This window comes from Heteronotia binoei, chromosome 2, assembly GCF_032191835.1.
Source record: "Heteronotia binoei isolate CCM8104 ecotype False Entrance Well chromosome 2, APGP_CSIRO_Hbin_v1, whole genome shotgun sequence".
Lineage (NCBI taxonomy): Eukaryota > Metazoa > Chordata > Lepidosauria > Squamata > Gekkonidae > Heteronotia > Heteronotia binoei.
The window spans coordinates 65,743,522-65,760,621 of record NC_083224.1 but is presented as its reverse complement, the minus strand read 5'-3'; the positions used below and the strand labels follow the sequence as shown (position 1 = coordinate 65,760,621).

Here is a 17,100-nt window from a genome sequence, read left to right as displayed (position 1 = left end):
ACTTTATTTTTGGCAACAGGTTTATGGGAAAACTATAGATGGGCAACCGACAGTCATTGCTTGCATTGAGAGCCACCAGTTTCAACCCAAAAACTTCTGGTAAGTGTTTCTAAAATACTTTTCTGCAAATTGTATTCAGCACAAATCTGTCTTCCACCTTTGCTTCCTTCCCCACAGAGCTAAAATATATCTGTCTCCACTTAGTTAGCAACTTGTTCAGGAAATCTTGGAGTAAGAATAAATCATCACAGATAAGTCAATAAGCAATGGATGAGGACCACACTCCCATTCTTCTTTCTCCTGTGTTGCTTAATAGGCATCTTTTTGTTATAAAACTAAGATGTTCCACCAGGCATATGGTTGAGGACAGTGTGTACGATCACATAAGAGATTGGGCCTGACCTAGCTATGCCTCCCATCTGGATTTAATGTGCATGATCACATGCACATATCTGCCTCATGTCCCATCCATCCTTACCTCATTTTAGAACTGGCTGGGATTGGATTGAATAGCTATTGGGTACTTCCTGGTAGCAGATCTCTAAAGTGTATGTAGGGAATGTTTCCCGGCTGTCTGAATAGCCAGGGCACGTGATGCATGTACTGACATGTGCATGAGCAGTCTGAATGTTCCTCATGCACGTATGCGGCCTGTGCCTTCTAGCAGCAAGGCGGGAGCTGTGTCACTTCCCCAGCATGCATCAAAGAATACTGGCTTTTTCAAAGTCGGGATACTGCTGCGCCAGATTCCTTGTGTGATTGTGCCCAGTGACAGCTAGAGAGATCAGTGGCCTCCCAGGTTCTTCCTCCTTTATGTTCTACTCTCTCCTGTTTAAGACCCTCTCATGAATGGAATATGGATTGTATGCCAGCCACCTCAGCTGTGGGATAGACACAACACCATCCAATTTAACTGTACTATAGCTATTTCACTATTATATATTTTATTACTGCGGCAAAAGTTTCAAGTCATTAGGTTTAAATAAAGCTTTTTAAGGAAGAGGTTCTTATTAACTCAGCATTTATGCATGACCTACTAGAGATATGAAATTGACTCTTGTTTCTTCCCTCTGGGAAATTGTTTTGTTCATGGTCAGCATCTGCTCTCTTTTATGTAGGAATGGGCGCTGGAGGTCAGAGTGGAAGTTTACCATCACACCACCTACAGCTCAGGTGGTTGCTGTACTCAAGATCCAGGTCAGTTCTGTTGTGCTGCTGTGGAAGTGGCAAGTAGCCAGGACAGGCTTGGCATAGTTGTTGAGGAATAGGAGGGAAACGTCCTCACAAACACAAACTTGCTCATGAGCAATACAAGGAAGACAGGATGTATACATTGCTGGGGAACAGCAGGTAAATGGCAGAGGAAGGAGAGTGGTGCAGGAAAGGGCCTGCTCTGTCTCAGGGGACAAGGCTGGTTCATGGTCAAGGGCAAAGGTATTCCTGACTGGAAGAGGAACAGCTTCAGTGAAGCCACTCATTGCAGTGGAGGGAGAATCAAATCATGTCCTAGTCCTGAAGTAAGAGAGGCCCAAAGGTGGTCACAGGAACTATGGAAGAGAACTGTCCCCTTGAAATTGACCTGGAGGCTACGTCTGGGCCTTACAGGGAAAGGCGTGCATACTAAAGATAGTAAGATTCTTTTCCCTAGTCAGGGCCCTACATCTCTGTTTTTCATTGAAGGTGGATGATTACCTATGTGAAACACTGGATGTGAAATTTCAATGATAAGAGGCTAGGACCCCAAGAAGAAGAATTTGCCTTTGATACACAGAGCTTCCCACAATATCAGGGAATAATTCCCGTGGTAGATTATATGAGACTTCACTTGAAGAAAACTCATGGTGCTGGTCTAGATTTAAAGAGAGCTTGTTCAAACAGTTAAAAATGTAAATACCTCTAATGTGTAAAAATTAGCATTATAACTGACTATAGCAGACCCATGTTGTCATTTGCTTAGTTCCGTAGACCAAAACAAAAACTGTGTTGCATTGTATATGAAATAAATCACACATGCTGCACTCAGTTTGTCAGTTTTATGTCCATTTATATACTACTCAATACAAATTAAAGAGACAGTTCCATGACCTGAGCTGCTGACTAGAACAGTTGGGGATTTAACCAAAATCTTAGTCCTCAAAGTAACCCAGTTGTATAATTGGGATTGTATACCAGCTACCTCAGCTTATCATGGGACCAAAGCAGTTTACATCATTTTCCTCTCCCCCTTTTGATTTGCATAACAACCTTGTGAGGTACATTAGGCTGAAAGTATGTGGGTGGTCCAAAATCACCCAGTCAGCTTCCACAGTAGGAGTCTGGGTTATTGCTGTGAAGTGCTATCACATCACACTGGCTGGCATAGGAGGGCTGCTGCTGAACAGGAGCAAGCAGCCAGGCCTAGTTAAGTCATGCCAGTCAGATGGCATCAAGTCACCCAGAGGGTGCTGCCAGGTCTAGGATAGCCTGAAGATCTGGTATCACAACTGAACTCCAGACAACAGATCTTTCTCGCCATCCTGGAGAAAATAACTGCTTTGGAGGGTGGGTCCCCAACTGGGGCCACTCCCTTCCCCAAAGTGTGGCTTCCATAGATTCCACCACAAAATCTCCAGGAATTTTCCAACCTGGGGCTGGCAGCCATAGTCAGGAGTAGCCCCAATAAGTTCTCTCTCAAAGCCAAAATAGGCCTTGAAGGGCCTCTTTCCCTGCCTTTTACTGAGAGAACCAATTTGGTTGGCAAGTAACAGGCACTGAGGGGAAAGTGAAGGCAGCTTCCCCAGTGGCCCAATCTTAAACACAAGGCGCCATATTCCTTCTTTCCCTCTCTCTATCTGGAATAAAATGTCATTGTTCTGCTGGGAACAGATGCCATTTCTTGTCTTTGTCTCTCTGTCTGTTTTGTTTCCAGAGGGGGAGGGGGAGGAGCCCTCAGCCAATTGAGGGAGGGCTTTCTGTGGCTGTTTCCTTCCTCCCTCCATTAGCCAATCTAGAGAAGGCTTTCTCTCCTGTGCAAAACAGTGCTTCACTCCTCAGCCAATGGAAAACAACATACCTATATTGCTATGAATGATTACCAAAGTACTGTTAGGGTGGGAGGAGACTTTCCTAGGTCCTTTGTGTTTATACAGTCATTAATAGAGTTGGGACCTCTAAATACTGCTATGATAGCACTCAAATCTGTATGTGTCTTGTTTTTATTTAGGTGCATTACTATGAAGATGGTAATGTGCAGTTGGTTAGTCACAAAGACATACAGGATTCTGTAGCTGTTTCGGTGAGTGGAACATTTCATTTGATGCTTCTTTTGCTGCATGTAATTCTGCTTTTAGACAGGGTTCCATGTAGAAAGGCTTTTACTGAGGTAATTCCAGAGGGTTAACTGTTGAGACTATTGTAGCAAAATAAAACAGTCCAGTGGCACCTTGAAGACGAATAGCATTTATTCCAGCAGGGAAAGTGAGAAAGGTCAAAGGTTCCAGCCAAGCATACTGACAAAGGAGGATAAACAACAATAAATGATGTTGTGAGCCGCCCTGAGTCCGCTTGCAGAGAGGGCGGGATATAAGTCGAACGTAATAAATAAATAAATCAAGGAAGAAGCCATCTGAAGCATAAGAAAATTAACTGACATCAGTAGAGGGCTCTAGTATAATACAGCATTAAGAAGAGCCAGTTAAAGTTTCTGCAAGGAAACCTAAATCCATACTGTTTCAGATCTGAAAGTCACTTGTACAAAAAAAGGGAAAAGTCAAAGGGAATATGCAATAAGTACTTAAGAGAAGCCATGTTGGATCAGGCCAATGACCCATCTAGTCCAATGCTTTGTGTCATTAAGTGGTCAATACCCACATACCATCAAAATCCACCAGCAGGGCCAGAACTCCAGAAACCTTCCCATTGTTGCCCCCCCAAGCACGAAGAATTCAGAAGATCACTGCCCCAGACATAGTGTTCCGTCTATACCTTGTGGCTAATAGCCACAGATGGACCTCTGCTCCATATGTTCATCCAGTCCTCTCTTGAAGCTGTCTGTGCTTGTAGCTGCCACCACTTCCTGCAGCAGTGAATTCCACAAGTTAATTACTCTTTGGGTGAAGAAGTACTTCCTTTATCCGCTCTAAGCTTACTGCTCATTAACTTCACTTAGTGCCCACAAAATACAAAAGTGCTGAATTATAACATCAGTAAATTAAACACTCTTTAGGCTTAGAGACTTGGATTTCCATACTATAAATTCTGATAGCTTTACAGGATCTACTTTACAGAAACGTAACTGGTTCTTTATGTTGGATCATACTATAACTTCTCATTTATGTCAGTTAATTGTCTTATGTGTCAGACAATTAATTGTTTATTCTGCTTCATTCTTTCTTTATCTGTACCCCATGATAGTCTGGAACCTGACCTTTCTCATTAACCATTATGTGGAACAATCAAATCAATTCCAGTCCCTTGCACAGATATTCACAACTGAAAGATGTATGATTCATTCCAAGCCCCTCTTGGCCTAACCTTCCTTCCCCCTTCTGTAATTTATAAAAATTACTTTAATTTAAATTACTGTATAATTTAATAAAAATTACTGTAATTTATAAAAACTATTTTTCTTTTTATAACATCTGAAGAAGTGACCTGTGGCTCACAAAAACTCACTGGAATAAATGTTGTTAGACACCTTAGTCACTGGTTTTCTGTGTAATATTTTTTAATGAGATCACTACTTAAGACAGCGGATACCTTGCTGTGGTAGAAAACAAGTTCTACGAATGGCTTCTCTAGCGAGCTGTTCAGGAAGGCATGCTACAGGTGAAGGCTGCCTTCTCTCTCCTTTAGAGAAAATCTTCTAGTATGAAAACCATGTGCATCTTATTGCTGAGCTAATAATACCTAATGTCAGTCTCAATTATTCCTCAGAAGCGTATTAATTTTCAGATTCTGATTTTCCAATAGAAAACCTGGTAATTTTTTTTTTCAAAAACAAGTTTCTAGTGCTCAGATGTAACTTGAAAATTTGCAGGCAATTGCTGCTGAGGATTTGTACCTAAAGACAATAAACGAAGGGAACTGTTCTAAAGTATGGTTCACATAAAGTATATAAACACTCCAATCAATTTATTTTTATATATATATATATATATCTTCCAAAGGCTCGATTTGAGAGCCAGTTTGGTGTAGTGGTTAAGTGTGTGGACTTATCTGGGAGAATCAGGTTTGATTCCCCACTCCTCCACTTGCAGCTGCTGGAATGGCCTTGTGTCAGCCATACCTCTCACAAGAGTTGTCCTTGAAAGAGCAGCTGCTGTAAGAGCTCTCTCATTCCCACCCACCTCACAGGATGTTTGTTGTGGGGAAAAAAGATAAAGTGTAGATGACTGGGGAAGGCAATAGCAAACCACCCCGTAAAAAGTCTGCTGTGAAAACATCATGATGCAACGTCACCCCAGAGTCAGAAACGACTGGTGCTTGCACAGGGGACTACCTTTACCTTTTTAAGCCGCTCTGAGACTCTGATTCAGAGAGAAGGGCAGGATATAAATCTACAGTTGTCGTCTTCAGTTATATAGAAGCAATGTCCTTGAAGTAACAGCAAAATACTCTTCCTCAAGGTTATTAACAGTGTCTTCAAAGTAAGTAGATATCCTTGCAGAACGGTATGTAGAAGCCTCCAGATATAAACATAACATCACACAACACTATTTCCAGATGTTTAGCACATTTCAGAGCGTAGCACTTCATCAGGTAAGTCTTATTCCACTCAAAGGCAATTCTCTTAATCCAATATTTTAACACTCATTCAATAAATTTCCTTTTTGGGGTCCCGATTAACAGCATCTCTTAGTCATAGAGCTTTACATAATTCAAGGCTCTGGTAATATATATTGCAAAATCGATTGGAGTGTTTGTATACTTTATGTGTAGCGTACTTTAGAACAGTTCCCCTTATTTATTGTCTTTAGGTACCCAGTACTGTGTTCCCCTTCTATTGTATTTGAGCTGAAGATTTGTAGTCAGAAACAGTCTGGGCTAAGAAGTGTTCTGTCTGAAAGATCAGGGCTGGAAAGATATCTGCTGTGTAACTTGAATCCCTGCCTTTACTCCAAATCAAGCTTTAGATGTAACATTATTGGAAGGAGGCTGGGCAGTCCTCGGATTCATAGGGATCTATGGGATCTAATTAAATATTTCTGTGGCATACCATAATTTGCTGATACATATGAACCGTAGACTAAGGTTTGAGCTCTTCCTCTTAAAACCAGGATTCAACCCCCCCCCCAACAGTTTAGTCCAGGGGTGTCAAACATCTGGCCCGGGGGCTGTATCAGGCCCCCGAGCAACTGTGTGTCATCTGCTTCCTTCTCCATCTCTCTTGCTGCCTTCTGCATTCCAGCTTGCTTTGCCAGGCTTGCTCAATCAGAGCAAAGCCCCTATCTCTCCATTGGCTAAGGCTCCTCCCTTAGGGAGGAAGGAAGAGCTTGCTTTGCTAGGCTATCACAATTGCACAGCAGAGCTACTGAGCCAAGCCTCTCTTCCTTCTATTGGCTGATGCTCCTCCCCCTCCTGGTCCCCTGGGGAAGGCAGGAAAGAACCAGAGCTTCCTTTGCCCAGTTCCCTGGGTTCCATGGGAGAGATACAAAGAAAGCACCTTTAAGACCAACAAACGCTAATATTTTAAACATGGTTTATTTTAAGGGTTTTTTTTAAAAAAAAAAATCTGTTTTTCTGTGTCCTTTATAAAACTTACATCTCTGCTACCTAATCTTAAATAGGGACATACAGCCTTGCCTGACATGGCTCGGCCCAAAAAGGTCTCATTTATGTCAGATCCAGCCCTCATAACAAATGAGTTCAACACCCCTGGTTTAGTCCTTATTTGTAGAGTAGAACATAAACCAAGGTAAAGTTTACCACAAAATTAGAAGCCATAGAAAGGCAAGAGAAAAAGAGTTAATGAGCCTGAGAATCTAGAAATCCACTGCACATAGCAGAAAGTCATGATTTGCCCTTACATCTGAAGAATCATACATATTTTAGTATATCACAAAATGAATACAGTAGAGAGAAAGTTGTGCAACCAGCATTATATGCAAACAAATTAACGTGTTCAGTTTGCATAACTCTTTCCAGACCACATGTTCATAGAATTCTAGACCTGATGATAAAGAAGAGGAAGGTTTACATCTTGTGTAGGTTACGTGTTGAGTCTGTATTGTTTTTTTCCTTTAGAGGGCAGTCATCTTTCATTTTCTAAACCGTTGGACTGTCAACAAATTCATTTAGAAGCTTTATTACATAATAAGACCAAATGTTAATTCTTACTTTTGTAGAATGATGTTCAGACAGCCAAGGATTTTATTAAAATTATTGAACATGCAGAAAATGAATATCAGGTAAGAGGACTGTATTTGTTTGTTTTTTTAAAGAATAAAACTGTGTTGAGTATTCATTTTGACTGAGAAAATTATACATCTATAAGTGACGGCCCCTGGAATTTACCCAGGGTTGCTTCTCCAGTGGCAGGGCTAGGGAGTGAGTGAAGGGGAAAATTCTCCCTTTCAGTTGTGTGGCACGGCAGCCTATCAGGCACTGAGTTCTCTGAGGGAGAGGCAGTGCCCAAGCTGGGTTGGTGCCTGGCAGTCCTGCTTGTCTTTGAGTCAAACTAGATAGTTACAGATGCATTAAATCTGGATCTTCCATGCTCATATAGAAAATGGAGGGTCTTATTTAAGGAGCCTGCAGTTTAACTTTCCCTCAATCCATTCCCCAAACTTTATCCCAATCTAGGCTCCAATGATAGACCTGAGCCCAGTGAGTGGGAAATGCCTGGAGGAACAGGAAGTGGGAAGCTTTGGAAGTATTTAACTTCAGTCATCCATGCCCCTTTTTTCTTTAAAATCCTATTCATGCCTTTTCTTATTTTTTATATGATTGTGGAAGATTTGTTTAAACATGTCAATCAGTCAATCAACCTTCAATGGCATGTAAAAACAGGTTAAAAGAACAATGGGTTGAAAAACAGAAAATAGGTTAAAATACTGGACATCAGGATTAGAGTACATTTACATAAGATCACAGTTAAATGGGACAACAAGACTGTTCCTTGTCTTGAAGAATCTTTTTGGCCCAGTACAGAAATAAGGCAGTATTTACAGTTATGTCAGGAGTAACATCTTTCAAAAGAAACTGGACCTTATCTGGATCAGCCAGACCCATCTTATTTAAAAGAATAGGATCCAAAAATCAACCACGAATACTTAGATAAAAAGGACAATACAGGAGAATATGTGAAATGGTTTCAATAGATCCAGACTTACATGGACATAGTCTGGCCGGTTAGGGTATGTTATGATATCTACCATATAGAACAGCTGATGGCATAACATCAAATCTTGCCAATGAAAAGGCCCTATGCTGTTGAGGACTTTGCAAAGAATAGAGATAGGAAGCCATATGGCCGACATCAAACGAAAACCCTAGACTCACGGGAGAACAAGTTTTATTAGCGGCGCTGTGGAGATTTTGTAATTCAATATCCAGAATTCTGACTTTAATCATACGAAATGCCTCTGTTTGTGAGAGCATGGATAATGACTCTAAAGATAAACCAACAGTGCTAATCTTTTTCTCGATGGAGTCTAGCCAATTAGAGTAACTAGATTCTGAGAGCATTTGAGAGATAAGACTGGAAGGATCGAAGTTATAGTGTATTCGCAATCAATATTTAACAGTTAAGAGCCATGCCCTAGTTTCAAGTGGGACCTGCCCCGATTCTAGGCATAGGGCTGCATAAGGCACACAACATGGCATTCCCAAAATTGATTTCATGGGTGACCTCCTATCCATAGGCATGCTTTATGGAGATTCAAGATTATACATCTTCCAGACTTTGATAATATCTTAACCATCCCTTGTTTTAAATGATCTCATTGATGTCTTTTAAAAAGAATTTTAACCTCAAGCCTTGTTGTTTGCAGACAGCAATCAGTGAAAATTACCAGACTATGTCAGACACCACATTCAAAGCCTTACGCCGGCAACTGCCCGTCACCCGTACCAAGATTGACTGGAACAAAATCCTCAGCTACAAGATTGGCAAAGAAATGCAGAATGCCTAGGACCAGAGCTGAAGTGGTGTAGGAAATGTTAGCATGCAAAAATGAAACAAAACACAAAATGTGTTCCTATGCCAAGTAGAAGGTTTCTCTAACATGTTGGCATTTGTCTAGGGCTTTCAGAGTTAACAGGTTTTCTAGTCTCATGAAGGACTGCTGAACACATTGCATTATTTGTGTATTGTTTGTCTCTGCCATGTAAGTTTCTTGTGCAAAAGTACCTTTGGATTTCCTAGTAGGATTTGTTCATTCAGCCACTCTGTTCATGTGCTGGTTGGAAAACTTCTTAGCTGGAAAATCTCCTCTTAGAAATGCAAGCTGGTACTTTTGGGAATACTGTTCCAGAACTCTTACTAGCACTTCAGGAGCTGCATTCAGTTCAACAGGACTGCTGGCAACTTTAAGGCATCACACTGCACCATACACCTTGTCCTACCTTGTCCCCTTGACTGCCAATTTCCACCTAGCAATATCCTCTAGGCTTACCTTTTAATGTTCGCAAGGTGTTTACAAGATTCTCCCAAGGAGGCCAGATTGTCTGGAATGGGGTGTATGTGGGAGGTATTTTTTGTTTTGTTTTGTTTTTTTAATCCAAAGACTCGAGGCATATTTTCTTCAAGTGAATTTTTGTCTTTCTTTTCCTGGAAGTACAGTTTAATATAGACATCTCCATTTTTACAGAATGGGTCCCCCATTTTTCTTTTTTAAAAATGTCTGCTGTTGATGTCTTGTTTAGACTGAGAAGAAATTACAGAACTTGTTTATGGAAAATTGAGCTTACTCTGCTTTAATGCTTTGTGGCAAATTGATGACATTTATACCAGAGATGTATGAATGGACATGTACAAATGGTCAATAAAAGATTTGCACCAAAGCATAATCTGGTGTAGCTGTTTTCTTCCGAGGTACTCAAGATGAGCACTGTTGTTCGTTGAGATTATCTCTTTCGAATAAGATCCTACTATAAGCAAGAGCTTGCTGAGTTGGGTCCATCTATGCTAGAATGTTGATTCTGTTTATAGCTTGTAAGATAGCCTTCCCTTCTGCTTTTGTTTCTGGCATCAATAATCTGAGGTTTGTGCCTTTGAACATGGAGGTTTTCCACTGTCAAAGTTAATGACAATTGGTAGACCTTTTAACTGAGCTTTCCACTTTGCCCCAATATCTTTTGCAGTAAATCAATCTAGTCACTTCACTCCATATAATATACAGGTGAAAATGGTTTTTGTTAATCTCTTCAGATTTAACACTCAATTTAGAGATGTGTTTATGTTTTTCTTGAGAATGCACACATCCTGAATAATATGGTGACTCAAAATTAGCTATGTCACCCTGAAACATTTATGGCTAATTAACACTTGTACCAATGTAGATTCTCATGATGTTCCAGGTGACTGGTGAGGCCTGCTTCAGATGTAAGCATGCACTTAAGAGGCACAAGGCAGCTAGTTAGTGTTCCTGTATCAAGTCATTGATCTTCTGGCAAAAGATACACCTCAACAACAGGTTTTTGTTTTGCTTAATTTTGGGTACAGTACAAAAGTAAAATATTTCTAGTGAACTGACATGGAAGGCGCTTACTCAGCTCCCCACATATTAACTTCACACCTTCCAGTAGCATGGTTTATGACTGGTCAGTGAGGCAGTGTTAATAAAGTGCTGGATTACATGCTACTGAACTCTGAGTTCTGTGAATTCAGAGGACTGAATAAATAAAAATAAATAATACTATCACTGAGGACATCATCTGAGGTGATTTCTACTGCTCCCATCCCTCTTCTTCCAAAGTGATTCATTCCAACACTTTCATTTCATACCATAAGAAAACAGGTTTGTTGTCTCTTCTTTGAAAGGGCTTATGTTTAGTGGGTTGGTGGATATGTGAAGGAATGTAACAAGCACTGTTCCCTCTAAGCTGAGTTAGTGTGAGCTAGCTCACAATTTTTTAGCCTCCAACTCACACATTTTTGACTTAGCTCAGAAAAGATGGCCCTAGAGCAGACTAATTTATACAGTAGATAAATTGCTAGCTTTAATGCCAGTAGCTCACAAAGTAGAATTTTTGCTTTCACAGCCTAGAGTTAGCATTAGTAACAAGGTATTGCTATTTACAGCAAAAGAAGCTCTAGTTTAGAAGGTTTTACAATTTTATGCACCCTCAGCTATATCAAAATGAACAGATGTTCCTTTATGTGAGAAAGAAGGATTTTATTTGGAATGTCTCCCTAAACCCAAGAATCACAGCATCTTGAAACAGTGTTAGCTTGTCTTGGGTTATCTCCCTCAATCCCCTCACAAGTCACTATGCCATTATTCCCCTAAAATAACATGCTGTATCCCTGCCTCTTCTTAGGCCCCTGAGTCCTATATATCTAAACTATAGGTTTCAGGAGGCAGCCTTTGTGCACTGATAATTCATGTCTCATCACAAAATGTCTTCCTGTGCTTCCCTACTGACATTCCCCTCAACACCCAGTTGAGAACACAAGCAAGAACTGCATCCTTTGATGACATAGTTGCAATATCAGTTACATTAAAGGGTTGTTCAGGTAACGGCTCTAGCAACAACACCTTCAGAGGAGGAGGAGGATGCACCTTAACTGATGGAAGAGGATGATGGCTCAAAGCATCAACATGAGCCAAAGCATCAACAACATAAAGCATTCAACATGAAGCAACATGAACATTCAAAAAAACTGCTCATCAAAGTATACATTAAGACAATATCTGTGGTGTCTGTTGATTAGGGGCAAACAGTCTCAACAATGGGTTATGGTCAGTAACTATGATGAACAGTCAACCATAGACATAATCATGGATTTTTTTTCACACTTGCTACTATTGCAAGAGCTTCCTTATCAGTTTGTGCATAATTTCATTCTGTTGGAGTCAACTTTCTAGAGTAGAATGCAATTGGGACCTTAAGTGTCAAAAATTCTAGCCCAATTATCAATTAATTTATCCTTAATAAGATATTTATTTATCTATTGACTGACTGATTAGTGAACTGGACGTTATCTTAAATGATTGATTGGTGAACTGAACATTATCTTAAATGCTAAATAAGATGTTCTACAATGTTATATATACCATAGTACTTTTATGCATAGTAGAATTTTGTTATATATAGAATTAATCCACCTGATACTACTTTATCCAACAAAGTTTTATATAACTTGGAATTTTTAAAATAAACTTATATGTTTAAAAAAAACAAACCAGCCCCAATATCATACGGGAAAGCATCACATGTAAGAATTAGTAGTTTTTATTCATCATAATGGATCAAAACACTTATCATATTGATAGACTTTTCACATCATGCAAAACCCTATCATTCTGGGCCATCCATTGACACTTGCCTGCTTATCCAGGAGGCAATCCAAAGGTTCTACTACTGTTGCCATATGCTGCAGGAATGTATGATAGAAATTCAAAAGTACCCATAATGCTTGAAGTTCCTGTTTAGTCTGTGGCACCAGGGCATCATGAACTACTTTAACCTTAGCTAGACTAGGATGAATACCATCTGCATCAATAAAACAGCCAAAGAACTCAGTCATGAGCCTGCTTTCGCAGGGAGGGCGGGATATAAATTGAATTTAAAAAAATAAATACTTCTCATGCTTAACACGCAAACTATTCACAAAATCCACCTTGTACCCGTGCTGCAAGTTCCTCAGTGGATGCATCTGCAGTTAAATCATCAAAATATGGTACCATACCATGAATTCCCTTAAGGATGTCCTCTATGAGATTCTGAAAAATACCAGGAGCCACACAAACCCCAAACTGAAGGTTTGGGCATTAGCTGTGGTATCATCCACCAACAACTTGCTGATAGGCCTATTCCAAATCCAATGGAGCAAAGACCCCCCCCCCCTTCCCCAACAGGGAAGCCAGGAAATGACTCACCTCTGGAACTGAATATGGATGCTGCTGCAAGGCTTTATTTATGATGCGCTTGTAGTTACCACCAATACAGATGTCCTCATTATCCTTCACTGGTGTGAAAGTTGGTGACTCCCAAGTAGGCTGTGTCACTGGCTCTAATATGCTTTGCTCCAGCAGATGATCAACTTCAACATCAATCTGTGCTCAAAGCACAAATGGGACACGGCAAGGTTTCATCTGAAGAAGAATCTAGGACCAACAAAACAGGTGGGCCCTTATACTGCCCAAGTCCATCAGCAAATACAGTCTTAAACACAGTAATATTATTAAAAGGTGAATTATTAGCTTGATGGATGCCTGTAATTGTAATCCCCCAAATGAGGAGACTGGTACAGTGACCATAGACACAGTAGCCAAAGAGTCCCACTGCACTTCAACTGCAAAGATGCCTTGTACTTTCATCTTATTTCCCTGATAATCAGTACGTTGGGTATGAAAAGGAATAATTTTGGGGCACTTAGGTGGATCAATATGGTGATAAGTCTGATGAACGAACAGAACTCTGATCCAGAGTCCACTTCCATAACACAGTTGCTGTCAATTTTTTCTATACACACGGCTGGATATGATTAACAATATTCTGTTTCATCATATAACACTCATACAGAGCGTGTGGTATAAAGACTGGGGCTGCCTTCCTGCTTTTTTCCTGGAAAAGGCTAGTTTTTCTTTAGCCCTGCACACTTGCTCAATATGTCCCAAGTGCTTACAAAAACAACTTTGTACAACTCTTAAGTTGGCAGCAATGCCTTTCGTGATGTCCTTCTTGACCACTGCACCTCACAGATGGTACTAGAACAGACCTCTGATTCCCCACAACATTCATTCTGACTGGAAGGCTATTGCACTGCACTCTATAAACATGCACCACCTGCCAATCAGAATTTCTGGTCACATGGATTTGAGAGCTACACTTTCCATGTGCTTGCTGATGCTGTTGCTTAAGGCCGATGCTTCCTCTTGTGTATTTTGAAATGTAAACTGGCTTTTTGCAAACAGACATCTTTGTAAGGCTTCATCATGCAGATGCAGGCCACAGACCGAATGGTCACGCAACATCTCTAGATATTGAAAACTGCAATGCTGTACCAGCTGTTGTAATTCAGCAACATATGTAGAAGCGCTTTCTGTTGGATTCTTGTTGCACTTGTAGAAAGTATTGTGTCATGCTATCTCACCAGGCTGTGGTGGAGAATGTTCTAAAATAGTCAAAATATCCCAATAAGTCGTATCAGCAAGTTTAAATGGGTGCTAGAAGAGCCTGGGCTAAACCAAAGGTATCTGCGCCTCAGACACTAAGTAGCTCAGCAACACATTTCCATTCTGGCTCTGTGATGCCTTAGTTGCTAAATAAAACTCCAGCCTGGCTGCATAATTTCCCCTCTTGCTGAGACATGTAGGATTAAATTCTTCAGTATGTTCCTGGGTCTTGCTACACCTCCAGTGTTGCCAACTAACCTGAAGGTATTCTGAAGTAACTTCCATGCAGTCCAAACAATAACTTTAGCCCAACTCTAAGGGGAAAAAGAACTTTCTGACTGCCTCAGACCATCCCATCTTCACCAACAGTGTTAAGTTCTCTGAAAGGAGACCACACCAAGATAAAACCAACAATTTTACTGTAGTTTCATAAACAACAGTGACCTTCAAACAGCTGCAGCTGCTGACAAGAAGAAAAAAGCAGGAACTGAAATCAAGGTGTGGGATGTAACCAGCCTATTTAAATTAAAGAGACCAAAACGTTACACTTTTATTGCCCACAGATAGCCCCAAAGTCTTAATTCCTCACCCATAATAATACAACATCTAATTTGAACATGGACAATGGTACCAGAGTTTGTAAGAAACCCAGATGCCAACTTTGCTGACTCATACACTCACGCAATGCAATTATTGGATTTCACAACATCAATTACACCATCTCAAGCTCCTTCACTTGCTCTTCTTCTAATACTGTATATCCCATTAAATGCTAACAATGTCCTTCAGTTCTCTACATAGGGCAAACAGGTCAAACCGTACACCAAAGGATAAATGGACATAAATCTGACATCAAGAATTACAAAACTGAGAAACTTGTAGGAGAATACTTCAGCCTTCCAGGACATTCAGTGGGAAACCTCAAAGGAACTGTTTTATAGCAAAGGAAATTCAGAAACAGATTACAACAGGAGATTGCTGAGTTACAAGTTATTACCACACTCAAAACAATGAAACTGCCAGGGCTTAACAGAGATATCGGTTTTTTATCTCACTACACATGCTAATATCCAGTGACACCTTTAAGATCAACAAAGTTTTTATTCAAGGTATAAGCTTTCGTGTGTAAGCACACTTCCTCAGATACAGTGAAATAGAAAGAAGGGGGGGGGATTAACTGCCAGGATGAGTTAATTAGAATCAAGATGCATAAGTAACTGGCTTATTACAGCTGAGACTGGATTAAGGTGATTGGTAACATTTGTACATGGCAGTAAATTAGCATACAAATACAAGAGTTAAACAAATATGAGAATGAAGTTTGCATCCAGTGGCACCTTCAAGACCAACAGAGTTCCAATGAATTCTGGCTAATTTACTGCCATTCGCAAATCTTACCAACAGTCTTAATCCATTCTCAGCTATAATTGCTCAGCTATTCATGCATTTTTATTCTAACTAGCTCTTCCTGGCAACTACTACCCCTCCCTATATGTATGTAATGGCTGAGGAAATTTTGTTTCACTGTATCTGAAGAAGTGTACTTGCACACAAAAGCTTATAACTTTAATAAAATTTAGTTGGTTTTAAAGGTACCACTGGATTCAAACTTTGTTCTGCTGCTTCATGCCAGCATAGCTACCCACATGAATTTAACATGCTAATATAATTCAGTTCTTGCATCTCAAAGCATCATAGAGAAGGATCTCCAGGATCATCTATTCCAATCACCTGTACAATGCAGGAATCTCAGATACCTCCCCCCCACACACACACCAGTGACACCTGCTCCATGCCCAGAAGATGCCCCCCCACAAAAAAAAAAAAAACCCTCCAGGATCCCTTGCCAAACTGGCCTGGAGAAAATTGCTTCCTGATCCCAAATGGCAATCAGCATTCCTGGGCAAGTAAGGAAGCCCCAGGAGAACTAAGCACTGATCCAACCCTTCCTGCCCTCCCTCTCATGATCTGCCTAAATTCACAGAATCAGCATTGCTGTCAGATGGCCATCCAGCCTCTGTTTAAAAACCTCCAAAGAAGAGTTCACCACCTCCCAAGAAAACCTATTCCCCTCTGTCAGGAAGTTCTAATATTTAGTCAAAATAGGGTTGCCAAATCCAATTCAAGAAATATCTGGGGACTTTGGGGGTGGAGCCAGGAGACTTTGGGGGTGGAGCCAGGATCAAGGCTGTGACAAGCATAATTGAACTCCAAAGGGAGTTCTGGCCATCACGTTTAAAGGGAAATAATGGATAGGGGCACCTTCTTTTGGGGCTCACAGAATTGGACCCCCTGGTCCAATCTTTTTGAAACTTGGGGGGTATTTTGGAGAGAGGCACTAGATGCTATACTGAAAATTTGGTGCCTCTACCCCAAAAAACAGCCCCCCCAGATACCCATGGATCAATTCTCCATGATTTTCTATGGGACTAAATCTCCATAGGGAATAACAGAGTTCGTAGCAGACATTTCCCTCCCCTCTCCCCCCCCCCCGCTTTCTGACGACCCTGAAGCGGGGGGAGGGCCTCCAAACCAGGGGATCCCCTGCCCCCACCTGGGGATTGGCAACCCTAAGTCAAAAACTCCTTTGATTTAATTTCAACCTATTGGTTCTGGTTCGACCTTCTGAAAACAATTCTGCATGACAGCCCTTCAAGTACTTGAAGAGAGTGATCATATCATCCCTCAGCTATCTCCTCTCCAGGCTAAACATACCCAGTTCCTTCAATCTTTCCTCATAGGACTTGATCTCCAGACCTCTCACCACCTTCACTGCCCTCCTCTGGACATGTTCCAGCTTGTGTATATTCTTCTTAAATTGTGGTGCCCAAAACTG

At 40.8% G+C, this 17,100-nt stretch overlaps 1 protein-coding gene across 1 annotated transcript in view; it reads left to right on the top strand.

Moving 5' to 3' along the window:
* Window positions 1-9,984, top strand: part of CAPZA1 (capping actin protein of muscle Z-line subunit alpha 1) — a 41,495-nt gene extending 31,511 nt beyond the window's left edge. Inside the window, exons 6-10 of the mRNA XM_060231228.1 lie at window positions 20-99; window positions 1,119-1,197; window positions 3,203-3,274; window positions 7,326-7,388; window positions 8,973-9,984. Coding sequence (XP_060087211.1) covers window positions 20-99; window positions 1,119-1,197; window positions 3,203-3,274; window positions 7,326-7,388; window positions 8,973-9,113 — 435 coding nt within the window. The 3' untranslated portion in view covers window positions 9,114-9,984. The remainder of the gene's footprint in view (window positions 1-19; window positions 100-1,118; window positions 1,198-3,202; window positions 3,275-7,325; window positions 7,389-8,972) is intronic.
* The last annotated feature ends 7,116 nt before the right edge of the window (window positions 9,985-17,100 follow it).